The sequence below is a fragment of the Scaptodrosophila lebanonensis genome, unplaced genomic scaffold, assembly GCF_003285725.1.
Source record: "Scaptodrosophila lebanonensis strain 11010-0011.00,11010-0021.00 unplaced genomic scaffold, SlebRS2 tig00000024-arrow-pilon, whole genome shotgun sequence".
In the NCBI taxonomy this organism is placed as follows: domain Eukaryota; kingdom Metazoa; phylum Arthropoda; class Insecta; order Diptera; family Drosophilidae; genus Scaptodrosophila; species Scaptodrosophila lebanonensis.
The window spans coordinates 22763563-22790116 of record NW_022060538.1 but is presented as its reverse complement, the minus strand read 5'-3'; the positions used below and the strand labels follow the sequence as shown (position 1 = coordinate 22790116).

Below are 26554 nucleotides of genomic sequence, written 5' to 3'. Positions count from 1 at the left end.
TGGCCAGTGGCCAGTTACGCTCGCCAAACTGCCCCTTCGCCACGCAGATCACATAATTTACATCACAGAGAATACTCTTCTTTATCTTAGGAGATAGCGAGCATACAATTTCTCTTGCTGTCTCCAAAGAACTGCATCTACTTTCTGGTGTTAAACTACGATTAAACTTTGGATCGCACACTTCGAAATTTCCTCTCTTATGCTTAAGTATTTAAATTAAATAAATTGTTGAATAAAATATCCGCACTGTGTTTTTCCTTCCAAACTAGATTGGCAGCATATGCTCGTATCGTATGAGCACATTTTTATACCCTGTACCCGTAGGGTAAAAAGGGTATATTAGGTTTGTGCAAAGTATGTAACATACAGAAGGAAGCATCTCCGACCCCATAAAGTATATATATTCTTGATCAGCATGACGAGAGAAATCGATCTAGACATGTCCGTCCGTCTGTCCGTCCATCTGTCCGTCCGTCTGGATGAACGCGAGGATCTCAGAAACTATAAAAGCTAGAATAACCAAAGTTGGCATCCAGATTCTCCTAGGTCCGAGTAAGGACGAGTTTATTTTTTTTTTTAATTTTCCCCCCCTTCCCCCGCTGCAGAATTTCGTCAATAGCGTCCACATTTCAAATGCTACCTAACTTTGCACACATAATTTATATATAATTGTCTACTGTTGTTCAAAATTTTATTCAATTCGGTCAATTCTAAGAAAAGTTATTAGCGAAACAAATTCTCGCCAGTACAACCCCACCAAACTGCAGCAACAAGTTCGCTCTTCTTCTTCCTCTTTTTGCTGCTGCTATGGGCGCATATAACTCAGTGACGGAAGTTTACCTTGGTACAGGGTATTACACTGTCGGGCTTGCTCGACTGTAGCGTTCTCTCTTGTTTTTTACTGGCCAAGAAATTATTGGTTTGATTTTAGATGATTCAACATTCTACAAGTATATTCTTGTGCCGACCCTAACTAGTCCATAATCAATTATCCTATTAGTAAACCCATTTGTGGAAAAATAGACAGTATATAGCAACAGACAGACAGTTTTCCTAAATAGTGATTGATAGTAATAACGTATTAGCTTCTCTGAAAAGATCAAGCCTAAAAGTATGCAATACTAAGGAAATATAAAAACAACTTAGACCGGCACCCGAAAGCTCTTATATTGAGCCGCCTTGCTGTAAGTTCCTAGTGCGCATTCAAAACTAGCGTTTGTTATTGTTAAGAACACTTTAATTATGTCTTCAAAAGTCTTATTGATAAAACATTTGCATGGATAGTGCTCGAGTACAGAAGGAAAAACTCAGACGAAAGGATATATTATTTAGACATCGTTTTATGCACCTGACTCAGACACGCACTCCCTTATCAGCTAACTAATGGACGCTACACTAAGCAACTCAATAGTAGCCGAAGGAAATATCATGCAACGGCTGCGCACTTCCTTGGGGTAGAGCATAGTCACGCGCTAGCTGGTCCAGCAAGCTGCCACCGCCGCCACTCCGTCCCTGTGGCTGTGGCTGATAGCGCGGCTGTTGTGGTTGGGAAATGGTCTGTTGCACTGGTCGTGCAATGGGCGCCTGGGTGGGACCGAAATGCACAGGCTCCAGCAATGGCCGACCGCCAGAAGCAGGCGCTAAGAAGCCTTGGGCGCGTGCACTGCTAGGTGCTGGTGAGACAGGAGCAGGCGCGTAGACGGGCCTGGAGATACGAACGTTGGACGGACCTTCTCCGAAGTTTTGCGATTGCGAGTAGTCGGGCTCAGGGCGTGCAGGACGCTGAAGTGGTGAATAAAGTACGTCTGTGGAACGCTGAGCGCCGGGCACTTGCAAGCGCTGTGGCACTGGCGCTGCCTGAGCCGGGGCTGCGTACTGTATGCGACGTGGTGGCTCTGGCTCAGGCTCCTCCTCGGCATATTGCACATACTGAGGCTGTGGACGCGGCGGCAAAGGTGATGGAGACGGACGATGCTGCTGTTGCTGGGGTCGTTGAACGCGCTGTTAGGATACGCATAGTTTCGATTAAGGAAATATGTTAGAATTCCATAGTTAAGCTTGACCCAATTTTAATATCTTATCACCGCTAGACTTACGTAAGGCCGCTGAGGTCTCTGCACCGGCTCATCTTCATACTCTGGCTCCTCCTTGGCCGTTTCATCCACTAGGGTTGGTGGAGCAACAGTGATGCCTTCACCCGATGGTTGGAAGCCATACTTATTGGCACCGTATTCGACCACTCTCACCTTGCCTGTCTCATCCACATAGCCGTACTTGCCCTTGACTTCTCCAGTCGCCAGCTTAGTTTCGATTTTAAAGGAGCCATCGGCTCCCTCATAGCCGTATGTGTAGGAGCCATCCTCATTATGTCTGGATAATAATCATTTGCTACATTATTGCGTTGATCTTTGATCACAGACTGTCTTCTTACTTATTGATCTGCTTGAGAATGGGAACAGGCGTCGGTCGCTGCGCCTCCACGTGCGCACTGATGCTCGGACGCAGTCTGACAGGTGCCGGTCGAGGTGTGTTCTCCTGGTAGTCTTGATAGTCCTGAGCGCTGGCCAAGCTGCCACACAAGCAGCCCAAAAGTAGTATACGTTGTAACTATGCATGGCAGGAAAAAGAGAGTGTCATTATAGTAAAATGGCAACCGGTTTACTAATTGCCAGCCGGTTGGCGGAACACCTTGACAGTGCGCCAACATTCCCGCCCAAGCCAATCATGAACTGCACTAAGAATGTGACGACGGTGACGACGTCGTCTACAAAAGCACCGAGTCAGCCTGCCTTTCACTTTTCAACTGGCCAATGACATCACGCGATTAAATGCACTCAATGCCAAGCAGGAACCGATAATGGGATGAAAATAGAAAAGCGGTTGCATGAAGAGGCAGTTGGCAATTGTGACACGCGATACCAGCCCGATCATACCTGTATAGCAGACAGAAGGGAGGCAGACCACAACTGATATTCCACTGCCATTTAATAAAGCTAGGGAAACCTCCCACACAACTTTGCGGTTGAATAATTAGGTAAGAGCGGGAAAGAAAGACTCCTATGGGACACAACCAAAATTATCAGTCCAGGAAGAAGAAAACTGTGTAAAATTACAGCTAATGAAAGAAATGAATGAATGGATGATGCCGCAAAGTACAGACGAAACACTGAAATGCGGTACCGGTGACGCGAAAATTCCCACACATGCCAATGCAAGCGAAACGTGTTGTAAGCATATATCTCATAGATACATCTCGAGCATGCAAATGCTGCAGAAGTACCAAGTAAAGAAACTAAAACTTTGTCAGGCACCAAAGTCCCATATACTCGTACTTATTATATGTACTTGTATACGAGTATACTGGCATCAAATGCGAAACTGACAACACAAGAGACAGCCAGTAGTTGGCCAGCAGTTAATGCCCATGGCTGACAAGTATCCGGGGGGCTGCTGCCCGGCACATGGCATATATGGGTATGTAGAAGCGAGACTGAAATGTCGATTGCCGCGACTATCAATAATGGTCCCGCAATTTATTGACAACTGCTGTCGCAGCACTATTGGGCCTCAGTTAAATTAATCGGTCTGCGAGCACGTTTGAAACAAACAATTTAAATCCGTGCAATTTATGTATACTTGTATGTATGAATACCAAATCTTTAAAGAGATTGACTTAAACTCATCCAAGTATTTATGAATGAGGTGATGATCAGAAATCTTTACTGGGTATAGAGAAAAGTATTTTCTTATTTCTACGTATTTTGTTAGTGAATTCAATGGTAGTAGTAAAATGGTAGATTTCCATATACCTGAGTTCTACATCAAAAAGGATACAAATTCGTAAATAATCTACTGTTGAAATAATGCATTTGACTCCTCTGTTCGCACAAAAAGCTGATATCCTACAGCAAAGCATCCTGATGTCCTGTCATCGAAGTTCGAAGTTTTTCTTTTGCTTTGTGCCTTTGCAATTTGATTTCGATTTTGATTTCTGTTTTGCAGTCCCACGTACGAAAACCTTTCACTCTTGATGCACGCCAGCCGAGTATCAACAAGTATCGCCATATGCCGCAGCCTTGGACACACACACAGACATCTGTGTATGAGTGGAAAAAGGTAGTCAGACAGCCACTGATACGGACATGGACCCAGTGCTCTACAAGCACACAAATTTTTCGATTTTTTTACAACGGTAGCCGTAGCTGACCGAAAAGTTGGCTACCAGTCCAGCGAAGTCGCAGCGTGTGAACTGAGCCAATGGATTTGCAGTTAGTAGCAGTTGCCTTTGATATTTTCGCGCTGACTTTGGACACATGTGCCCGGGGGTGGGGGGAATGGACAGGGGGGCCTAGTCTGAAGTGCGCTTGTTAGCAGCGAAACTTTTCTTATTGAAGTTCCAGCAACTTTTTTTCATAAGAACTACGCAGCAACAGATGCTGACAAAAGTGTTTCTGGTTCGCTAAGGCTTTAGGTTAAATGCAATTGCACTTGCTAAGCATATTCGTGTATGTATGTGTGTGTGTGTGTGAGAGTCTGTTTGTGTGTATGAATGCACAAATGCTCATAAATTATGTCAAAATCCAGTTACCAAATTGGGTGAAAAAATTGTTACAATCTCGGCGATTGCACAGCCTGAGAGCTATGCGCCAAGCAAGCAAAAGCAAGCGATGCTTGTTAAATTAACGGTTCACTTGATTTGCATAGAAAATTATGCGATATTTGCACACCAACGACAATGCAGCCGCAGTCGCAGTCGCAGTAGACGACGAAATTGCACTGTGACGTAACACCAAATAAGCCATTCAGGCTTCCACCCAAAGATCGGTACAACAATGCGGCTTACCACCTGCCCACCTGACTGGCTGCCTGCCTGCCTGCCTGCCTGCCTGCCTGCCTGGTACTTTCGTATTGAGAAGCAAGGCAAAGCAAGGCTTCCAGCCTTAGCACCATCTTAAACACGCACCCTGACTCAACTTTGAACTTTAAGAGTATCTGTATACCTACTATATGTAGGTATGTAGTTTGATATTGAAACCCCACATACCACATTCATTTTGACTCGCTGTTCGTTTGTATGTTTGTTGTCTTTGTCTGGCCGCACTGCTCCAAATCGATTTAAAACTTTAATTGAACCGTTAAAGGCCTTCGCTGGGCAACACCCAGCTTAAATATACAAAAAGCGCACTTTCAAGTCTGTCTAATAAACCGAGGCTGGAGAATTGGAAGCTGATTCGATTTGAGTTCGCGTTCGACTGCGCGCTGCTGCATTAACTGAAAGACCGACAACCGACTGAGCCGCCCAAGTTGTTGAGTTTCGCTTTATATACGTGTACCACACACCATATTGCCCGAGGAAAACCTTTTCCATACCAACGCGGCACAACTTCACCAACGAGTCAACGGCGCCGTCGCAAAGGACAGACACAGCTGCAGACACCAACAAACACAGCTGAGCTCAGTTCAGCTCAGCTGAGCGAAGCTCTTGCGATTGCTTGTTCTCTCTGTGCTTTTTACAGTTATACTACAAGTAGTTGCGATGGTCGAAAAGCTTTTGAGCGACAGCAGGAACGGGAACAAGCACCCAAGTAACCACAAGATCTGATCTCGCCATGCAGACAAAGCAGCCTTTACGATCCATTATGAAAAGTATTTGCAAACTTTGTAAAGCGAGACAGAAATAAACAGAGTATATAGTACATAGACATAAACAAAAATTCAAAATTTAGAGCATCCGGCAATCATTTTGAAATGTATAAAAGAGTAAGCATAGTGTTCAAAAGTGAATGCTAATAAGATGTGAATGAAATCAGATATTCTAAATTAAATGCACAATTCTATAGCATAAAGGTATTTATTATCACCACATGTAAATAATATATGAACTGTAACAATATTAAACATCTATTTATGCCAAGTAAAAAAAATCATTTATATGAATAGTTTTTGTATGGATAGCCCAACCCACCTTCATTAAACAGGAGTTCATAGATCTATCTGTTTACATATTAATTGAATCATTTCACTATTAGGTAGAATGACTGGCCTTAACTAGTTTCATCTTAAATAAAACAAACATTAAATTATATTTCTCGATTAGTTGGCAAAATCGAAATTAATTTCCCAATAGCATAAATAAACGCAGCTATCATGTAACAATCAATCAAACCAATGGCTCTTGCAAACGTGACAAATGACCAAAAAAGACATGGGCCAATACGCATGGCTAATGAATGAAATTTGAGGCTAAGTAAAGCAAATCAGCGCCAATGTGAATTCTAATTGCTTCGCTCCAAATTCCCAGTAGACGGTGTTGTAAGTCGACTACGTTAAAGCTCAGCCCTGTGATTTGTGTCCCCGACCGTGAACTCAAGAAAACGGCATCAAAAGCATAGAAATACGATGCCTTCCACTACAAAGAATCAAACCCAGGAGTAAATGTATGTGTGTATAATCAATGCACGGGTCACCACCGCGTATACGCAATATGTACACATTTTGTCAGTCGACAGGCAATGTAGCTTAATGACCATGTAATGGCGACCCGCTACTAGCCATTAAATAGAACATACGGTAGTCCGATCTGCACTCGTTCGTCTAGAAAGCAATATTACTCAAATAAAGCCAAAGCCGCTCCCGCTCCCGCTCCACCTCCACCTCCACCCGCTGTCAAGCAAAATGGCTGCCTCTCGACCGCTTCATACCGTTTATAAACAAAGCTCGTATGTGTGTGTCTCAGCAAGTATGCCGTTACACGCCTTTAGTGCACTTTTGAAATGGCCTTGCCGTCACTGTAGTGGAATTAATGACAGACACACTCACACACTCGCGGCGCCGGTATTGCAAGTTCTACAGAATTATACATGTACGTATTTTGTGACCGCACTAGTAGACGGGAGCTATGAAGTTTTTAAACTGGTTGGTCTGTCGGTCAGTTCTGTGTTAAAGCCTTTGATAGACAGAAATGCAACGCCCAGGCATACGCAATTTCTGTGGACCAGACCAAAACCAGACCTGAACAGATCAGGAAATCGAACACCGCCGCACTCGAAACAGGGCTTACCTGCTGACCGTCTGTTCCACAAGTGCGTGAGATTTCAGTTTCAGTTTCAAGACAAGTTTTCATTCTGACTGGCTATGTGAGTTGTGCAGGGACTGGGGCTGACTTATTGCGGTTTCCGAGTACTCCTGCACTTGGGCCTTGCACGCATACTCAAGGACAGGTACTGTTTAAGAGCTGCAGGAAAGTCAAAATGCAAATACCGATACTCTTCTACCCTCACATCGGTCAAGTTAATTATGAAAACATCACTCCTTGGTCTCGAATAAGTCGATATGGTTTGGTTATGTTGTCTCTCATGATACAGATTTCGACAGCTTCTAATTTAATGCGGCTTTAATACTTCAATACTCAGAATGCAGAAATAAGGCTAACATTATCGCTCTGATTTTACTTATCTAATTGAATTTAATGTGTCTATATTTAGATTGATATTCAAGATCGGTAGAGAAACAACTCTTTCGTTTTGCTGGCGACTACACTAATTGGTAAGTAGACACATAAATAAATAAATAAACGTATGAGGGGTGCATGCAATTAACCAACCTGTGGCTTTTATTTTTCATTGTTTATTGCTATTGTTATTGCATAGTGATTATTGAATTGCTAACGAGGAACGAGAAAACTAAATAATGCTGCAATGGTAAACAAATTTCCTTTGTATTTGTTTCCATAGTGAAGCATAATGCAAAGAAGCTTAACTACAATACCTATAAGTGGAGCAGGTATTTAGCTCAATTTGCGTTCAATATAAAGATGGTGCTCGTGTACCAGTATGCATGTGCAGTGTTTCTTTTTCTTAAGCATACCACCTGAATTTGTGAACAGCAGTATCAATTATGTTATGTGCAGGAAATTCTTGGCCGTGCCAACGCCCCTGCAGCAGTGGCCAGACAAGTTTCACTTTTATAGCAACTGCAGACTTGGCTCTAAGAAATTATATAAACGCTAACAGCAACAAATTTCCGTCAAGGGGGTGTGTGTTGGTGTTTGTGCAAATTTAATAGGTGCAGTTGACTTCGTTCTTCGTGGTTCAAGCTTGGCTCTTGGAGCTGTAATAGCACAGTGGTCAACATCTTTAAAAGATTCAACAAAAATAAAGATTTGTTCATTTTTCATCAGGTTCACATTCTATAATAAAATGCGGAATATTGATTAATAAATATATTTAAACATTTTAGCCGACAAATCTTATGCGGATTTATGTCGAAGATGAGCCGACGTTATAGTCATTTAAAGAACCAACTTTGTCAGCTCTTCAACCTGCCTACACTACCTGTTCCTGTTCAATTCGAAATCAAAATGCAAAACACATCTACCGTTTTCTACACTGTGTAGGAGGTTCTCTTTTCGCTAAGTCGAATTTAGAGTACACTATGCATTAATATTTAGAGATTCCTCCAAAATAAATCTTCTTGTATACTTAAGTTTATTCTATTCTTACAGCAGAAAAAGGAAACACCCATTTTTCCAATCTATCCATCAATTCAAGTTTTACACGACCTGCTAATTTCCTAGTTTATTTTTTGGGAAGTCTAAAAACCTGTTCCTTGCTTATATTAAAAATGTGAACTATAAATTATAATTGAATTATAGATAATAATAATGGGAATTATAGACAGAGATTTCTGCCACGCTGACATTTGAAAAGTGGCGTTTGCTCCAATAATGTTCCAAATACACACAATGAGAGTGTTGAAGATTGTGTTTTAAAATAGATCTCAAATGAATCCCACTGTGTAAGAGCAAGTAAGCCACAACAGCACATACACACCTTATACTACACAAAGGTATGCACATACTTTGTTACAAACATACGCCCCTGCACACCCAATGAAGTGCATGCGGCTGGACAACTGCTGGCCAACTGGTGGTTGCTAACCACTGCCAGTGGCACCGCGCGGCGCATTTGAAAGTGGTTTTGGTTTTGGCCATTGCATAAGTGCACCAAATTCCTATAGCTGCAAATACCAAGCAACCGATTCGTGTTTCTATCTAAATCAAAATCAGTTTTTACTCTTTCTGTTCATTCTTTCAGTCATCGCGTCGGCTTGTTTTGGCGGCCGTTTTTGCACCGCCAGCACGCAGGCGAATTGTTGACGTAATTCAGTTGATTATTGTTCGACTTAATTGAAGCGGAACTCTTGGAATTTATTTCAACTCATTACTTGTACTCATTTCATATTGTTTGTATATAGAATTTGGTTTAGCGGCTACGCCAGGAACGACTGCCGAAGAATGGAAGAAGCAGGTGCACGATGTAGCAGGTAGATATGTATTTTGAACCTATTTATTTTGTTTCTGTGCTCTACAACTCATTCGACATAACATCATACATACTCATACACATAGTTCGTATATGCAAACACATTCATATGGATATCGAAATGACTGATTTATTTGGCAGTAACAAGTTGACATTGTCCTCGGACATCAGTCGGTATCTCTCTCGGTACTCCTGGTTCATTCCCACATGGCGCGCACCTCCAAAACAAAACTGGCCTACATCCGCAGCTACGCCTACTTCCTGCCCGTGTAGTCGATGCTATAGGACCCAGTATAGATGTTCAGGTTGCGCAATGCTGGGTGGTGCTGATTGGGAAGTCCGGCGTACTGCTGCTGCTGCTGGGGTGCATAGTAAGGCTGGGGCTGGGGTTGGGGCTGTGGCTGTGGCTGATAGTAGCGCGGCTGCGGCGTTGGTGGGTTATAATACTGTGGAGCAGGATTGTAGTAGGGACGGGGGGGTGCAGGCGCGGGTGCGTATTGCGGCGCTCGACCAAAATCGTTCAAACTGAACTTGCTGGCCGCTAAGGGACGATTGTATTTCTGGTCCTTATAGTATACGGCGGGATCCTCGCGATACTGACCATCGTCCACTTCGTTGGGACCCAGTGGATAGGGATTGCTATTGGTCAGCGTTGGTGGCGGGACATTAATGTCACTGCCTGCAGGTTCAAAGCCACGCTTACTAGCACCATACTCGATCTCCCTAATCTTGCCCTGATCATCCACATAGCCGTACTTGCCGTACACCTCTCCATTGGGATACTTTGTTTCAATCTTGAAGCTTTTGTCGGCCGCCTCATACCCGTACGTGTACGACCCATCATCGTTGTGCTTATCAATCTGCTTCAGTATGGGCACAGGTGTTGTGTAGTCCTGATGCTGGGCCTGTGCATATTGTAGAACAAGCAGCAGCAGGACACCTGTAAGCTGAAGAAGAAACAAAAAACGAATCATTATTTATATCAAAAGTTAACCACACTAATATCTTTTTTCTTTGTTCCCCTACACGCCTACAGTGTTAACATTTCGAAAAGTAATGTTTAGTATACAAATACTATTGGTTTGTTATGTTTTCTACAAATTGTGCATCAAGTGTTGAAATCTTTGATTTTTCCAATCCGTTCATTTCAATTATTGTAATTTATAATTTTTAAACCACATGTTGTGTGCAACTATAAAATAGACATAAATAAAGCCATGATTAATCACAACTATGCTCACATAATATGCTCATTGCTCGACAAATTCATGGCAGTTGCAAAAATCCAATTAATGCCGTTTAAATCGGCATGGAAAGGAATGGGGAATGGAGTTTTAAAATAGATTACTTGTTGAAGGTTTTGTGATTTATTTTGTTCGCTTGTAACACCAACGGGGAGGCGAAGTGTGCTCAAGGACAGATAACTGGCGTAAATAACCGACAATTAAACAATACTTTTATCATAAATCTACAGACAGAGCAGCGGCTGGTACAATGTATTTAAATTTGACACCAGACTTGGGTTAATTAAAACCGGTTCTCTTTATCGCCAGCTCTTTATAAAGCCGTAGCTGTGGTATTCTGAGTCTAACTGCGCACTTTTCAAGTCGTTGTTTTACTATTTGTCTCGATTTGGAATTCATTTCATTTGGCATATTCATTTTATTTTGCACTTATTCTTCAGATGTTTTTTATTTTCTTACCAGCTGAGACATTTCGCAATCCCAATTTATTCTTTTGATTTTTCTTGAAGTCGCTTCGTATTCGCCAATCTCGATGCTGAGAGTTTTCGGAAAAATAATATAAAGATCGTAAGCAGCGAAACGAAAACTGAGCGAAATGAGGCACTTGATTTGTAAAGAATTCTTTCTGCACTTGTACTCAAGACTCTGCGAAACGAAACGACAAACTCAAAAGAAAATCAGGGCGTGCAACGCTTTTATACCACGAGCAACATGTCGTAAAGCGCAGCAACGAAACAAAAAGTAAGTAAATAAAATTAAACTACTGCGAACGGCAAAAGCGAGCAAATTGCTCGTACGCTCAAGCACTGGCGGCTCTGGGCTTAGGAACTGGTACTGGGGCATAGGCTGGGGCTGGGGCCGAGGCCGAGGCTGGGGTACCCACTTGGCAAAGGCGGCGATCAGCTGCGCCCCACAAAACTCACAGCAACAGACAGCTCGACAGACAGACAACCACCGCAGCCGCCTAGCCTTACCGTACTTAGCTGTACAAAACCGACGCGTCGGCAGAACCGGAGCAGAGCGTTTTGCTGTGCACGAGCTGGGAGCCAAGTGCTTGGAATGCAGCATAGAAATCGAAAGCGTCATAAGCAGCTGGCGAATCATGCTCGAGTACATAGCCATAGCCAGCCAGCCAGCCAGCCAGCCAGCCAGGTGAGTAAGCTAGATAGAGTAGCGTAGCCTCCACATATGTGTGTATAATAATTCACAATCGGGTTATTAACGTCGATTCGAAGCAAATCGAATTCTTTGCGCACACGCATACGCAATGAGAACAAAATGCTGGGGGCAGAACAGTGTCGCATGCCAGTGTGACATGCACGGAAGTGTTTGTAATGGTTCACAGCCCACTTAGAAGCAATCGAACTATTTCAGCAATGTAACGCATTTGACAACTTTTATTTTTTACACAGCTCCGCAGGTTATATCTGGTCTCTTTCAATAAGCTTACTACTCGGCATGATTGAACAGGTACCGAGACGGCAGTCCGTCAGATAAAACACAACCACAACAATTACCTTAACATTTTGCTGCTGTCATGGCAAAAACTTAAACCATTTCTTTCTTGTTCACTGCTGCCCGAATGTGCAAAAAAACCTTTGGACCACTGACCTGGTCGGTGGCTTAAATTAGCAGTAGACAATGTTTGGATGCTGCAAGAACTGGTTGGGCGCTTCGCTCTATAGAAATGCAAAATAACTGGTTGCCCAACAGATCAAGTTTATTGTGAATATTGCAATAGCTTTCGTTCGATGACAAATCGAATTTGTTATGAATTTCTCTCTCTAAGTTAACTTATAATCTAAGCCATGTACCTGAACGTACAAAGGGTATACTAGAAAGTCCAACCGCCACATTCATAGACTATATAGTATGATCAGCATGACGAAACGAATCAATAGAGACATATCCATCTGTCCGTCCGCAAGAACACTGGGAACTTCTGAGCCCCAACAGCTACATAAAACAATATTATTACAAACCACATATAAGTACATAGCATCAATATTAAATTAAATTGACACAGGATTGATCAGCGAATGTGCATTACGTACCAGCAGGGCATTGCCTGTTTCCAAAAAGCCTTTACTAGTAAGGACTCTAAAAGGCAGGGTAGCTTAGAATCAACTTGAAAACAAACGCAACGTATTAAAACAGCCAAGCAGCCCCGATTACGTTTTATTTTATAAACAACATAGAGAGTTTAAATTTAAATTGACTCTATACTATATATACACAGAATAACTTAATGCTTGGAAATATTTCTTCCAATATTGTTTTGGTTGATTTTGTTCTGTTTGATTTGTTATCAAGTATGTTTTAAAACGAATTGTGTTGGGTTTAATTCGCACCAAAAGATTCTTGCCTATGTTCTTATTTAAATTTTCTTTGCTTTTCTTTTGCTATCACATATTAAGAGTATTGTTAAGTAATGGATAATAATGTAGATCGATTTATAACTCCTTTGTGAAAAAAACGACAAGTCAACCATTGAAGTTTTCGAACTTAACGGTCGCGAAGGCAACGGATGAGAGATTTCATATCTGTCGCACAGTCTTAGCCGTGTTTGAGTCCTCAATTCGCAGTTACTTGAATCACTTGAATAAAAAGAATTTAAGCAAATGCATTTTTTTCATTGAGTTATTTACAATTGCATCAGTTCTTGTATACGAGATATACAAGATTCGAACTGGTGTGATTAAGATATTTAATTTTAAATAGCTATCGTATGTACAATCATATTTGTTCTGTGAGAAGGCAACATTTTAAATAATAATAAAGAATGGGAATTGCATATAGTATGTAACTACAAGTCCTCAAATAATAGCTTGGCCGGTACGTATGCAAAAATCTTGCTGAATCGATTCAGCAGTACTGCATCATAGGTTTGCGTTAGAACCGGACGCAGTAAGTCGAATAATACCCGCCAGTTGTCATTGAACAGTTCGTTGGCACTGCGCTCAAGCTCCTCATTGCCACCGAAAAGATTGGAGAACTGCACGCGAATCTTGTCGATGCGAGCGATGTCGGTTTGGACAGCGCTTACATTTAGGAAGGTGACCCCGTCCACTCGCTGAGGTTTTGTTTTCAGCGCCACAAAGTACTCCAGATTCTCTGAAACAATCCATATTAGGCAGGTACTGTATTTGAATCCGGGCCAACTCACCCAACTCAGCGCTCATGTTGCCCACGCTGTTCAGATTGAGCAGCAGAACATGGCCCTTTACCTTGTATTCACTTTCAATTTTAATTTTTGCCATTTGCACATGAAAACCAAGGGTATACTGTCCGCCGCCGATCAGTGTGCTTTGGGGAGCAATGCGATAATTTTACAACTCAGCGATCAGTATACTATGTATACTATATAGTGCAATAAACGTACGTGCTATTTAAAACCTTGGCCTTACTCAGTCCATGGGTCCTCATATTACGCATCTCGGCTTTAACATCGACATTGGGGAGATGCTGAGCCAACCGAATTCTTCGCACTCGAAAGGGTTCCAATGCTCCCACACTACGTAGTCCTGGCACTCCTGTACAATATTTCAACTGGTCAGAGTATGTACAGTGGTTGCTGAGAGGTTTTACCATCACGCCAATTGTAGAAAATGTCCTGAACCAGCTTTGCTAGGCAGGAGCCATCGCTATCCCGCAGCCGACAAGGCTTCAGAAAGTCCGCTGGAATATCCTACAGGGTGATAAAAGCTTCGCTATCAGTTGTAAACTGAACTTACGCACTTCCCTCAGGTACGTGTGAGACTGCGCGGCACTGCAAACCGGCCCTATAATGTAACCGATCACAACACAGACTGAAAACAAAACCCCATGGAACTGCATCGCTACTGCTTCAGTTGGCCACTCACAGCAGACTGATCGCAGAAATCAGCCACGCTTTGACAGTGTAGTTTTGACTAGCTTTTCTTTAGTTTAAAGTTTGCTTCGACTGTGCCGAGGGGTTATCAACCCTGCAGCCGGAGGCCTTGGTCTCTGTCTGTGCAGCTGCATAGCAACATTGTCTGATGTGACATTGAAAATCGAAGCATATAACATAAGACAACTAGTTGGCTTACATCGTGTTTTGGAAATTGCCGTGTTTTTGGTTCCAGTTGGTGGCTTTGATTACATTCATGATTTTTTTTTGTAAACAAATGTATATACAATTTATTAAACTAGTATTCTATGGCACTATGGCACTAGCTTCAGCTAGTTGAATATAAGCATAAATGCTAGAATTATAACATGTATTGGCTATTCGCTCCGAAGACATTTTAGTATGAGCGACCAACAAATAAGACAAGATAATATGTACTTGCAAAAGCCTCAAAAAATCAAGTGTCATTTGCTACTCTATATTATGTCACTCTGCATTTGAGCAACAAGTCTAATACAAGTCAAGACAAACTCGTTTGGGTTGTAAAATAAGTAACTTAAAACACAAATCAAAAAAAGGCGACTAGCCAGCTGAGTTAAAATATCAAAAATCAAATGATATATGCAATGTAAGGTTTAAATTTCGTTCTAAATAAAACACAAGAGCAGGGAATAGAAACGCCATTTCACTCGGGAATTTCAAGCACAGCAAACGTCCAAATATTACCAAACAAACAGTTATAACACAATATTTCCGATTTAAGTGAATCCAGCAATTCTGTACGCGAAACGCTAAGATATGCGAATTAAAATTTCAATCTCATTGAGTCTGCTGGCCCTGTCGGTTGTACTAGCAGTCGCAGCTGCCAACTATCTGACGGAAAAACGTAAGCGAATACGCCAAATTCTATCCAAAATAAATTGTTCAACCTTACAGCTGATTATTTGAATCCATGCCGACTGGACGATTCCGGGTTCCAGAAATGCCTCGCTGCCAATTTTCAGATTTTGTTCAGCAAATGGAAAGATGGACTGCCGGGCACAAACATGCTCGGACCCATTGACCCTCTCCAAATAAAACGTATAAAGTTCTCACCTTCCAACGGTGCTATAGTTTTTAATGCAGAACTACGAAATGTCCAGATCAAGGGAGCCAGCCGAGCTGTTGTCCAATCCGCAAGGTAAGAAATGGTGATGACTTAAATAATATTTGAGCGTTACAAATACTACTATATATACAATGCAAGACTTGTTTTTAATAAGTATCAAGCGAAATAGATACACAAAAATCTGTATTCGTTGTTAGAGCTTAGACTTTTTAAAAGGTATGGCAACTGCTCGAAAAAATAAATTAAATTATTTTATTTTTAGCTTATTATATTATTTTTGATTTCTCCACAAGGAACCTTTTTAAAAATAATTAAATGTTAGTATCTTCCCATTGGAAAACTAGTGGAATCGGAAAGCTCAAGCCGTTTGTTGAAATTATGGATTACATTCAAAAAAATTACTCGAAGGTGCATCGCTTATGCATACAAGATTTTAAATTTTGATATTTCTTTTCAGTTATGATCCTACGTCCCACGCAACTAAGATTCTTACAAGTGCCCCGAAACTTCGCTTTGAGTTTGATTACAAAGTCAAGGGACATATTTTGGCCTTAAATCTAAACAGCCAAGGTAAAGGATATTTTGAAGCAGGTAAGCCAAATGAACTCAATACTTTGTGCAACGCATCTACATAAATGGTGTTTTTAATCCCCAGATGAACCATCTTTGGATTCCGTAGTACTCGTGAAGCCAAGTATAACGCCTGAAGCTGCTTTTGCTGATGTTCAGGGTGTCAAGATAAATCTAAAAATAGGTGGATTCAGGATAAGACTAGAGAATCTCTTTGGAGGCAACAAGGACCTGGAGGACACTGCCCACGTGCTCTTCAACGAAAACTGGCGCGATTTTTTTGAACTAATGAGACCGACAATTGAACAAACTGTGGAGACTATTTTGCTGGACCGTTTCAAGAAAACATTCGATTATGTGCCTGCCAATTATTTCATTGAGAACTTCCATTAAAATATTTAGCCTTTTGAAAAGTTAAGCAAACATGCTCTTAATAAATTAAAATCCTTGCCTACAAAAAATGGAATACCTGAAAATATGTCACGTTTTTGAAATTGCCGTGTATGTGGTTCCAGTTGGTGACTTTGATTACATTAATGCTAGAATTATAGCGATTCCACCCAAAGGCACTTTAATAATGCTTCTAATCGAAGCTGTGTGAATGGCAAAGTCTTAACATTTGCCACATATTTATGCCATACATAACAATATTGGCTTGGTTAACTACTTTAATATTCTTTGCCCCCAACGGCCAAAGTTTAACTCCCCCTTCTTGTCGTATTGCATTGCGACTGACAACTGAATTATAGTATATCTTAATTGAGGAACTTCTATCAAGACTGGAGTTTTTTTTTTAATTAAATTAAATCATGAAATCACAGTTGTTGTTTTAAAGGGGAACGTACTTACGCCTATGGTTTTGTGATTCCCCATAGCTGTAGAATGAAGATTATTTTATAGTCCGATTTGTGCAGTTTTTAGTTGGGAAAGTAATCAAAACAGAGCTGAAGGTTATGAACAAACAGAGTGTGCCAAAAAACACGCATTAATATTTGCAAACATCTACAAAATTCAAGTGCCATTTGCTACTCTATATTATGTCACTCTCTATTTCAGCAACAAGTCTAATATAGACAAACTCGTTTAGTTCGTAAAACAAGTAAATTAAAACACAAATCAAAAAAAAGGCGACTAACCAGCTGAGTTAAAATATCAAAAATCAAATGATATATGCAATGTAAGGTTTAAATGTCGTTCTAAATAAAACACAAGAGCAGGGAATAGAAACGCCATTTCACTCGGAAATTTCAAGCACAGCAAACGTCCAAATATTACCAAACAAACAGTTATAACAGAATATTTCCGTTTTAAGTGAATCCAGCTATTCTGTACGCGAAACGCTAAGATATGCGAATTAAAATTTCAATCTCATTGAGTCTGCTGGCCCTGTCGGTTGTACTCGCAGTCGCAGCTGCCAACTATCTGACGGAAAAACGTAAGCGAATACGCCAAATTTTATCCAATATAAATTGTTCTACTTTCTGGTTTTTACAGCTGATTATTTGAATCCATGCCGACTGGACGATTCCGGGTTCCAGAAATGCCTCGCTGCCAATTTACAGGTTTTGTTCAGCAAATGGAAAGATGGACTGCCGGGCACAAACACACTCACAACCATTGACCCTCTCCACATAAAACGTATAAAGATCTCACCTTCCAACGGTGCTATAGTTTTTAATGCAGAACTACGAAATGTCCAGATCAAGGGAGCCAGCCGAGCTGTTGTCCAATCCGCAAGGTAAGAAATGGTGATGACTTAAATAATATTTGGGCGTTACAAATACTATATACATTGTGCAATCAATGCAAGGCATATTATTAATATCAGTCGAAATAGACGAGAAAATCTGTATTCGTTGTTAAAGCTTCCACTTTTGAATAGGTATGGTATGCTACTCGAAAAAATATATTAAATGCTTTTAGCTTATTACTATACATAAACCATGCTGCCTATTAATCGAAGTTTTGATGTTATAAAAGTGGATATTGATTTATTTAGTACTTATATGCGTTAAGTGACGGGTAGAAACCACAGAAAACATACATATTTTAAACAAATTATTTTTGATTTGTCCACTATACCCCTATTTATAACAAATCAATCTTTCCATTGGAAAACTATAGGGTGCGCCATCTTTTATGTCGGCATGTAAACATTGAATATCTTTGAAAAAAAACAACCGATTTTCAAGTATGAGATATTTTTATTTAATTTGGTTCTGTACAATTTCTTGAACTGCGGTTTTCAACACTGGTCTACTCAAGTCAATCGGTTCACTAATGATAAAGTTATTCAATATTTACATACCGACATAAATGATGGCGCACCCTGTAGTGGAATCGGAAAGCAGAACAAGCCTTTTGTTGAAATTAAGAATAGCATTTAAAAAAAAACTAGTCGAAAGTGAATCGCAAATTTTTAATTTTTGATATTTCTTTTCAGTTATGATCCTTCGTCCCACACGGCTAAGACTGCTACAAATGCCCCGAAACTTCGCTTTGAGTTTGATTACAAAGTCAAGGGACATATTTTGGCCTTAAATCTAAACAGCCAAGGTAAAGGATATTTTGAAGCAGGTAAGCCAAATGAACTCAATACTTTGTGCAAAGCATCTACATAAATGGCTTTTCTAATCCCCAGATGACGCAACCTTAAATTCCGAAATGTTCGTGAAGCCACGTATAACGCCTGAAGCGGCTTTTGCTGATGTTCAGGGTGTCAACACAAATCTTAAAATAGGTGGATTCAAGATAAGACTGGAGAATCTCTTTGGGGGCAACAAGGACCTGGAGGACACTGCCCACGTGCTCTTCAACGAAAACTGGCGCGATTTTTTTGAACTAATGAGACCGACAATTGAACAAACTGTAGACATCGTTTTGTTGGGTCGTTTCAAGAAAACATTCGAATATGTGCCGGCAAATTATTTTATCGAGAATTTTCATTAAAATATTTAGGCTTATGAAAAGTTAAGCAAATAAGATCTTAATAAACTGAAACCTTTGTATATAAAAAATTGAATAGCAGGAAATATGTCGCTCTCACAAGCTGTGATCTTTGGATGGAGCCATTAAACTTGTTGCACCTGTGTCAAGCATTATACATATTATTATACATATATGTATATATGGTAGCTAAGTGTAGATAAGTTCTGGGCCGCGACTCAACTTATATACGCTTGCCATAAACAATTTCAAGTTATTTGCACGCTGAAAGCCAAGCGAGTGGAGCTCGTCGCTCCGTCGGTTGTTACTTGTGGAACAGATTGATGTAACTTTGTGGCTTCTGTGGGCAAATCGACTACACATATGGGCAGCAGACACCAAAATTGTGTGCCACTTGGCATCTGTGGCGCATTGATTGCACTAGGCCTCTGCCTCAAAGTTGCTGCCGTCGAGTACTACACAGAAAAGCGTAAGACGACAATTTCCTTCTATGTACTCACATATATACATATTTGCGTAAATGTACATATTTGCACAGCATCCTTTTTGCCCTCATGTCGGATCTATGAGCCGGGCTTTACCAAATGCTCCACCAACACGGTGCAAAAACTTATCGACCAGCTCGTTGTTGGCATACCAGAAATAGCGCAAAGCTTCGGGTCATTTGATCCAATGCACGTGAAGGACATTGCTTTCAAACAGGACAATAATGAGGTGGCCACCATACGTGCAAACTTAACCGACGTCGTCATTAAGGGATTTGCCCAGACCAAAATAAAGGAGAGCCGGTGCGTGATATTAATTCTGAAAATCTAGCAAAATCCACTGACAGTCATACCTTCGCGATTGAAGTGTCAGCAAGAAGGACTTCAGCTGGCAGACCAAAATTTATCTGCCAAAAATGCGGCTGGATGCCAAATACCAGATGGCCGGACGAATATTGTTGATACCGCTTAGCGGTTCTGGGAATATGTTCATTGAGATTGGTGCGTTGATCAGGATCTTTAAAACTATCTCAATGTTATTTTGTCCATTTACAGAGAATCTAGACATATTACTGCTCACCAAGACGCAGTTGTATGAAAAGGGCGGCTTCACATTTGACAATGTAACATCGGTGCGGGTACAGTTGAATATGACACGAGTCCGTACTCACCTCGATAATCTATTCAATGGACGCAGCAAGGAAGTGGAGCGCAGCACCAATCAGTTTTTCAACGACAATTGGCGCGACTTCTACGAGGCACTCAAGCCCCTTATCTATCAGACTGTGGAAAGCCTGCTCTTCAACTTAATGTCGAAGGTATTCAATCTCATACCAGCGAATTTCTTTGTCGAAGATATTCCCACTTCCAAGAAGCTGTACGGTACTGGGAAGTCAATTACTGATCCATAATTTCACAATGTGTATTACAATGTAATCCTTAGCGCAATAATAGAAAATGTCTCTTCAGCAGATTACAGTAATAAGCTTTTTCGTTCGGAAAACAAAAGTCATAAAAATTTAACGACTTTCAATAAAAATTGCTTTACTTACGCAGCTTCATTAATTCGCCCAAGATATTTCAAAATTCGGATCAATTTTAGTGGAGGAAAAAATGGAATGAAATATGTTTTAAAATCTAACATTCTGATGCATCTCACAGGTAAGAAGTTCACTAATTCAATAGATAGTGCAAATTCAATCCATTCAATTAATACCATCGGGCTATAAATAATATATTTTACTTTTTTTGCAAACAACAACAAAAAGGAAATGTCATCTAATACTTTGATATGAAATGCAGCATAACATGTTTTACATTTCATGATTAATGCTTAGCTCTACATTTTTTTTAGATCAGGCTCGTATTATGTCCACATTCTGCGCCGAGAAATATACTCCAAACTTTTGTTCTGCAAAAAAAAAAAATATTTTGTAATAGAAATATACATATAAGCTTGTTGATTGCCATTTACTTACCTTTCCTATCCACATGGTAGCTACGCCTTTTAGCCAAGTAGCTCATCACGAGGCAAATTATTATAGCCAGCAGCAGCGAAGCAAAAATAGTTACAGCTATGAAGGTGTGCAGGCTTCCACTTCGGACATAACTAGCAATTCCTGTTTTCCCAAGTGCCTCACATTTGAAATCGTTTTGTGAGTTTGCCAAATAACCCTCAAAGCAGATGCATTTGTTAGGCAGCTGACAATATCCATGAACACAATCAGATTCGCATACAGGGAGACACAACAAACCCTCTTTGCTCTCATGCAACCTATAATTTACTTCGCAAATACATCTGTTGTTTATACAAGTCCCATTTAAGCAATTGTTACATTGACTGAACGGTTCCACAGTTTCTTTATGGGAATTCTGCATATTAATAACACCCTTTACGTTACTTGGTGTACTAGAATCCTCGTATAAGCTGGTGAGAGGCACACAAATGCCCAACACATTTCTATCTTCCTTTGCGTAGCCGAAATTACAAGAGCATATTCCAGGAGCTTGGCAGAATCCATTCTCACAACCGCCTTCACATATCGGGGAGCACATGATTTCACTTTCTTTCGTAAAGCCATCGTTACAAGCACATCTTCCAGGGGCTTGGCAGAATCCATTCTCACAACCACCTTCACATATTGGGGAGCACATGATTTCACTTTCTTTCGTAAAGCCATCGTTACAAGCACATCTTCCAGGGGCTTGGCAGAATCCATTCTCACAACCACCTTCACATATTGGGGAGCACATATTTTCACTTTCTTTTGAAAACCCATCGTTACAGGCGCATCTTCCAGGGGCTACGCAGAATCCATTCTCACAACCACCTTCACATATTGGTGAGCACATATTTTCACTTTCTTTCGTAAAACCATCGTTACAGGCGCATCTTCCAGGGGCTACGCAGAATCCATTCTCACAACCGCCTTCACATATCGGGGAGCACATGATTTCACTTTCTTTCGTAAAGCCATCGTTACAAGCACATCTTCCAGGGGCTTCGCAGAATCCATTCTCACAACCACCTTCACAGATTGGTGAACATTTGTTTTCGTTTTCTTTCGTAAAGCCATCGTTACAGGCGCATTTTCCAGGTGCCTCGCAGAATCCATTCTCACAACCACCTTCACATATTGGTGAGCACATATTTTCACTTTCTTTTGAAAACCCATCGTTACAGGCGCATCTTCCAGGGGCTACGCAGAATCCATTCCCACAACCGCCGTCACATATTGGTGAGCACTTGTTTTCACTTTCTTTTGAAAACCCATCGTTACAAGCACATCTTCCAGGGGCTTGGCAGAATCCATTCTCACAACCGCCTTCACATATCGGGGAGCACATGTTTTCACTTTCTTTCGTAAAGCCATCGTTACAGGCGCATTTTCCAGGTGCCTCGCAGAATCCATTCTCACAGCCGCCTTCACATATTGGTGAACATTTGTTTTCGCTTTCTTTCGTAAAGCCATCGTTACAGGCGCATCTTCCAGGGGCTTCGCAGAATCCATTCTCACAACCGCTTTCACATATCGGGGAGCACATGTTTTCACTTTCTTTCCTAAAGCCATCGTTACAGGCGCATCTTCCAGGGGCTTCGCAAAATCCATTCCCACAACCGCCCGTACAGATTGGTGAGCATTTGTGTTCACTTTCTTTTGAAAACCCATCGTTACAGGCGCATTTTCCAGGTGCCTCGCAGAATCCATTCTCACAGCCGCCTTCACATATTGGTGAACATTTGTTTTCGCTTTCTTTCGTAAAGCCATCGTTACAGGCGCATCTTCCAGGGGCTACACAGAATCCATTCTCACAACCGCCTTCACATATCGGGGAGCACATGATTTCACTTTCTTTCGTAAAGCCATCGTTACAAGCGCATTTTCCAGGTGCCTCGCAGAATCCATTCTCACAACCGCCTTCGCAGATTGGTGAGCATTTGTGTTCACTTTCTTTCGTAAAGCCATCGTTACAGGCGCATTTTCCAGGTGCCTCGCAGAATCCATTCTCACAGCCGCCTTCACATATTGGTGAACATTTGTTTTCGCTTTCTTTCGTAAAGCCATCGTTACAGGCGCATCTTCCAGGGGCTACACAGAATCCATTCTCACAACCGCCTTCACAGATTGGTGAGCACATGTTTTCACTTTCTTTCGTAAAGCCATCGTTACAAGCACATCTTCCAGGGGCTACGCAGAATCCATTCTCACAACCGCCTTCACAGATTGGTGAGCACATGTTTTCACTTTCTTTCGTAAAGCCATCGTTACAGGCGCATTTTCCAGGTGCCTCGCAGAGTCCATTCTCACAACCACCTTCACATATTGGTGAGCACTTGTTTTCACTTTCTTTTGAAAACCCATCGTTACAAGCACATCTTCCAGGGGCTTGGCAGAATCCATTCTCACAACCGCCTTCACAGATTGGTGAGCACATGTTTTCACTTTCTTTCGTAAAGCCATCGTTACAGGCGCATCTTCTAGGGGCTACGCAGAATCCATTCTCACAGCCGCCTTCACATATTGGTGAACATTTGTTTTCGCTTTCTTTCGTAAAGCCATCGTTACAGGCGCATTTCCCAGGGGCTTCGCAGAATCCATTCTCACAACCACCTTCACATATTGGTGAGCACTTGTTTTCACTTTCTTTCGTAAAACCATCGTTACAGGAGCACCTTCCAGGGGCTACGCAGAATCCATTCTCACAGCCGCCTTCACATATTGGTGAACATTTGTTTTCGCTTTCTTTCGTAAAGCCATCGTTACAGGCGCATTTCCCAGGGGCTTCGCAGAATCCATTCTCACAACCACCTTCACATATTGGTGAGCACTTGTTTTCACTTTCTTTCGTAAAGCCATCGTTACAAGCACATCTTCCAGGGGCTACGCAGAATCCATTCTCACAACCGCCTTCACAGATTGGTGAGCACATGTTTTCACTTTCTTTCGTAAAGCCATCGTTACAGGCGCATTTTCCAGGTGCCTCGCAGAGTCCATTCTCACAGCCACCTTCACATATTGGTGAGCACTTGTTTTCACTTTCTTTTGAAAACCCATCGTTACAGGCGCATATTCCAGGGGCTATGCAGAATCCATTTTGACATCCATCTCCACAAATTGGGGAGCACTTGTGTTCACTTTCTTTATAAAACCCATTATTACAAGCACATTTTCCAGGGGCTTCACAGAATCCATTCTCACAACCAGCTTTACATATTGGGGAGCATCTATCTGCATTGTCTTTTGCATAGTCCAATGCAAAGCCATTCGTACAAGCACATTTGTTTGGCTCTTTACAAAAACCATGGTCTGGGTCACATGCTCTATCGCAATGTGGAACGCATTTTCCATTTACCTTTTTGTAGCCATCTTTACAGACACAGTTGTTCGGGGACTTACAATATCCGTTCGAACACCCACCTGCACAGATAGGCATGCATTTACCACTTTCCTTGATGAGTTCAAAGTCCCGGGCGCATGAACACTTTCCCGGAGCTAGGCAGCGGCCGTTTTCACAATCTCCCTTACAAGCAGGAACACATCTTGCAATTAAAATTGAGAGTATTAGGTTGCAATTAGAATGACTGCTTCCATTGTATATAGGTCTCCACATACCGATTTGCTTTTAGGTTGTTCAGGTTCTTATAGCCTTCTCTACACTTGCACGTGTTCGGCGCTGAACAGAATCCATGTCCGCAATATTTACAAGAAGGCTTGCAAATTTTTCCAATTTTGATATATCCGTCGCAACAGACTCTTTTAATTACATTTTGAAGCTGAGTTGTTACTTAATTGGATTTCCCATTCCAAAACTGTTCAGTATCATCACCTACTTACCGTTTTCTTTCCCTTTATTATTACTAATCTTGTATCTGTTTTGTTACATATTTGCGCCTCTAAAGTAAGAAAGAGTATCGACAAAATAAATAATTTCGCAACCAGCATAATTTTTAAATCACTCCTTCTCCAGTCCAAAGAAAATTGCGACTAACGACGGCTCAGAAACAAATGTGCTGAAGATAGGGTGGAGATGCTCGATTCACATTGTGTGCAAAAATATTTCTATACATATATATATATATATATATATATACCATATATACATACGTACATGTGTGTATCGGCATCCGTTCACAAAACTCTTATCACATTTTTAATGCGAGGCAGACTATTACAGACTTCCCCAGTGAACGTTTGTAATATATTTCCATTGATATAACTGTAAGAACAATTAAGCTATATTCCTTGTAATCAGCTCTGCAAAGCTTATCTTCAAGTTGGTCACAGATCATGAATATGAGAGCGAATAAAAAATGTTTTATTTTTAATTCATCCTAGTGTATATGTCCATATATATATTATTATCTCAATCAAATTTTTCATATAGTGATGTAGATTTTTGTTTATAATTGTATTTCAACTACATCTGGCACAGGAACAAAAGGTTAAAGATTGAACGCTATTACACGTAATAATTATTTATAAATAATTAATATGTATTACAATTTTATCAACAAATGTTTATTCATTCATTTTTATTATTAGCGTTTGTCATAGCCGGCCAAATGGACTTTTTTGCTGATATGGCATAAATATATTGTTTTAACCCATTTGGTTAATAGTTTTAAAAACAAATAAACAGTTTCATGTACACAATTGTAGCTCAAAGATATTGCTCTTTTAATTTATTTACAAGTTCAGTCTTATACTCGATAACTAAATAAATAATCATTTTATTGTTGTTTACATTCTTAACATGTACCTTATCTTCTGTGTATATGTATTTACATAATACTTGACCAGAAGCTTATGTGATACGATGAACATTAAAAAATATTATGAAATACGAATATTTATAGTAAACCGATATTTTAATATAAAGTGCCAATATATGATATAATGATATAACTTTTAAAACAATTAATATTTGATTATTTTGGCATACTCAAGTCCCTGCCTATATACTTGTAGATAGTGCTAATGGTTGTCTTATCAGTGTGGCTCCAAGCCACGGCACTGATTCAATTAACATTACCATTAAAGCATTATCAAATAATTACTAATCTGGCAGAATAATAATAACAATTGCGTAGTCGATGTAGTAATCTAAATTAGATTCTCTCAGTCTATATACATACATATGTATATACAAGTAGGCTATGCACGAGTACATGTGTTTGTTCATAGATATGCACTCTAAGTATTTGCAAGCAAGTGCGCGTATTTCCCAGCTTCATATTAAATTACCGGTCCAGAACAAGGTGAAGTCGTCAGCAGCAGCTGAATGAGGCTTAGAATAGATACTTAATTGCAAGTGTAACATTTACGACTATAGTACTCGTGTTCATATTATATGTACTATATGTATATAGACATTGCTATATACATACATGTTCCATTTCATTAATCATATACAGCCAAGTTAGCTGCTACAACTTTGATCATTTATGCATAGTATACAAGTACATACATACATATATACATATGTATAGTATACATATGAATGTA

General features: G+C 40.6%; 7 protein-coding genes across 8 annotated transcripts; 3 read left to right on the top strand and 4 right to left on the bottom strand.

Annotated features, from left to right (window-relative positions):
- Positions 1-1404: 1404 nt before the first annotated feature.
- LOC115621562 (synapsin-1) lies at positions 1405-6058 on the bottom strand. Of its 2 annotated transcripts, none has more exons than XM_030515242.1 (4): positions 6050-6058; positions 2432-2607; positions 2097-2370; positions 1405-2001 (listed from the first exon to the last, which is right to left on the bottom strand). In XM_030515242.1, the coding sequence occupies exons 1-4, from the start codon at positions 6056-6058 to the stop codon at positions 1405-1407; spliced, it is 1056 nt and encodes a 351-aa protein (XP_030371102.1). The 2 variants fall into 2 exon arrangements, with proteins under 2 accessions (XP_030371102.1, XP_030371101.1); XM_030515241.1 differs by lacking the exon at positions 6050-6058 and adding an exon at positions 5045-5162.
- A 3253-nt stretch (positions 6059-9311) lies between these two features.
- On the bottom strand, positions 9312-11070 carry LOC115621420 (leucine-rich repeat extensin-like protein 3). Its single transcript, XM_030515071.1, has 2 exons — positions 11027-11070; positions 9312-10270 (listed from the first exon to the last, which is right to left on the bottom strand). The coding sequence occupies exons 1-2, from the start codon at positions 11036-11038 to the stop codon at positions 9578-9580; spliced, it is 705 nt and encodes a 234-aa protein (XP_030370931.1). The 5' UTR covers positions 11039-11070; the 3' UTR covers positions 9312-9577.
- Positions 11071-13373: 2303 nt separating this feature from the next.
- On the bottom strand, positions 13374-13993 carry LOC115621031. The gene is made up of 3 exons (XM_030514550.1): positions 13950-13993; positions 13734-13873; positions 13374-13681 (listed from the first exon to the last, which is right to left on the bottom strand). The coding sequence occupies exons 1-3, from the start codon at positions 13991-13993 to the stop codon at positions 13374-13376; spliced, it is 492 nt and encodes a 163-aa protein (XP_030370410.1).
- Positions 13994-15236: 1243 nt separating this feature from the next.
- Positions 15237-16509, top strand: LOC115621030 (protein takeout). Its single transcript, XM_030514549.1, has 4 exons — positions 15237-15324; positions 15375-15618; positions 16004-16137; positions 16202-16509. Exons 1-4 carry the CDS (start codon positions 15237-15239, stop codon positions 16507-16509), a joined length of 774 nt encoding a protein of 257 aa, XP_030370409.1.
- Positions 16510-17463: 954 nt separating this feature from the next.
- LOC115621028 (protein takeout-like) lies at positions 17464-19065 on the top strand. The gene is made up of 4 exons (XM_030514548.1): positions 17464-17551; positions 17611-17854; positions 18560-18693; positions 18758-19065. The coding sequence occupies exons 1-4, from the start codon at positions 17464-17466 to the stop codon at positions 19063-19065; spliced, it is 774 nt and encodes a 257-aa protein (XP_030370408.1).
- Positions 19066-19348: 283 nt separating this feature from the next.
- Positions 19349-20523, top strand: LOC115621474. The gene is made up of 4 exons (XM_030515134.1): positions 19349-19531; positions 19601-19850; positions 19915-20048; positions 20103-20523. The coding sequence occupies exons 1-4, from the start codon at positions 19426-19428 to the stop codon at positions 20456-20458; spliced, it is 846 nt and encodes a 281-aa protein (XP_030370994.1). The 5' UTR covers positions 19349-19425; the 3' UTR covers positions 20459-20523.
- Positions 20524-21240: 717 nt separating this feature from the next.
- Positions 21241-23978, bottom strand: LOC115621027 (cell death abnormality protein 1). The gene is made up of 2 exons (XM_030514547.1): positions 21383-23978; positions 21241-21248 (listed from the first exon to the last, which is right to left on the bottom strand). Exons 1-2 carry the CDS (start codon positions 23976-23978, stop codon positions 21241-21243), a joined length of 2604 nt encoding a protein of 867 aa, XP_030370407.1.
- Positions 23979-26554: the final 2576 nt, after the last annotated feature.

What these genes read in the sequence shown, in the direction of transcription:
- LOC115621562 (XM_030515242.1), bottom strand. An exon ending in ATTCTCAAGCAGATCAATAA is followed by an intron (nt 2,371 to 2,431) that starts GTAAGAAGACAG and finishes ATTATTATCCAG; the next exon opens with ACATAATGAGGATGGCTCCT. An exon ending in AGAGACCTCAGCGGCCTTAC is followed by an intron (nt 2,002 to 2,096) that starts GTAAGTCTAGCG and finishes GTATCCTAACAG; the next exon opens with CGCGTTCAACGACCCCAGCA.
- LOC115621030 (XM_030514549.1), top strand. Translation starts at nt 15,237, where the DNA reads ATGCGAATTAAAATTTCAATCTCATTGAGTCTGCTGGCCCTGTCGGTT. An exon ending in CAACTATCTGACGGAAAAAC is followed by an intron (nt 15,325 to 15,374) that starts GTAAGCGAATAC and finishes TCAACCTTACAG; the next exon opens with CTGATTATTTGAATCCATGC. An exon ending in TAAAGGATATTTTGAAGCAG is followed by an intron (nt 16,138 to 16,201) that starts GTAAGCCAAATG and finishes TTTAATCCCCAG; the next exon opens with ATGAACCATCTTTGGATTCC.
- LOC115621474 (XM_030515134.1), top strand. Translation starts at nt 19,426, where the DNA reads ATGGGCAGCAGACACCAAAATTGTGTGCCACTTGGCATCTGTGGCGCA. An exon ending in CGAGTACTACACAGAAAAGC is followed by an intron (nt 19,532 to 19,600) that starts GTAAGACGACAA and finishes ATATTTGCACAG; the next exon opens with CATCCTTTTTGCCCTCATGT. An exon ending in GAATATGTTCATTGAGATTG is followed by an intron (nt 20,049 to 20,102) that starts GTGCGTTGATCA and finishes GTCCATTTACAG; the next exon opens with AGAATCTAGACATATTACTG.
- LOC115621028 (XM_030514548.1), top strand. Translation starts at nt 17,464, where the DNA reads ATGCGAATTAAAATTTCAATCTCATTGAGTCTGCTGGCCCTGTCGGTT. An exon ending in CAACTATCTGACGGAAAAAC is followed by an intron (nt 17,552 to 17,610) that starts GTAAGCGAATAC and finishes TGGTTTTTACAG; the next exon opens with CTGATTATTTGAATCCATGC. An exon ending in GCTGTTGTCCAATCCGCAAG is followed by an intron (nt 17,855 to 18,559) that starts GTAAGAAATGGT and finishes ATTTCTTTTCAG; the next exon opens with TTATGATCCTTCGTCCCACA.
- LOC115621027 (XM_030514547.1), bottom strand. Translation starts at nt 23,978, where the DNA reads ATGTGCTCACCAATCTGTGAAGGCGGTTGTGAGAATGGATTCTGCGTA.
- LOC115621031 (XM_030514550.1), bottom strand. Translation starts at nt 13,993, where the DNA reads ATGAGGACCCATGGACTGAGTAAGGCCAAGGTTTTAAATAGCAC. An exon ending in GCCAAGGTTTTAAATAGCAC is followed by an intron (nt 13,874 to 13,949) that starts GTACGTTTATTG and finishes TGCTCCCCAAAG; the next exon opens with CACACTGATCGGCGGCGGAC. An exon ending in CAACATGAGCGCTGAGTTGG is followed by an intron (nt 13,682 to 13,733) that starts GTGAGTTGGCCC and finishes GGATTGTTTCAG; the next exon opens with AGAATCTGGAGTACTTTGTG.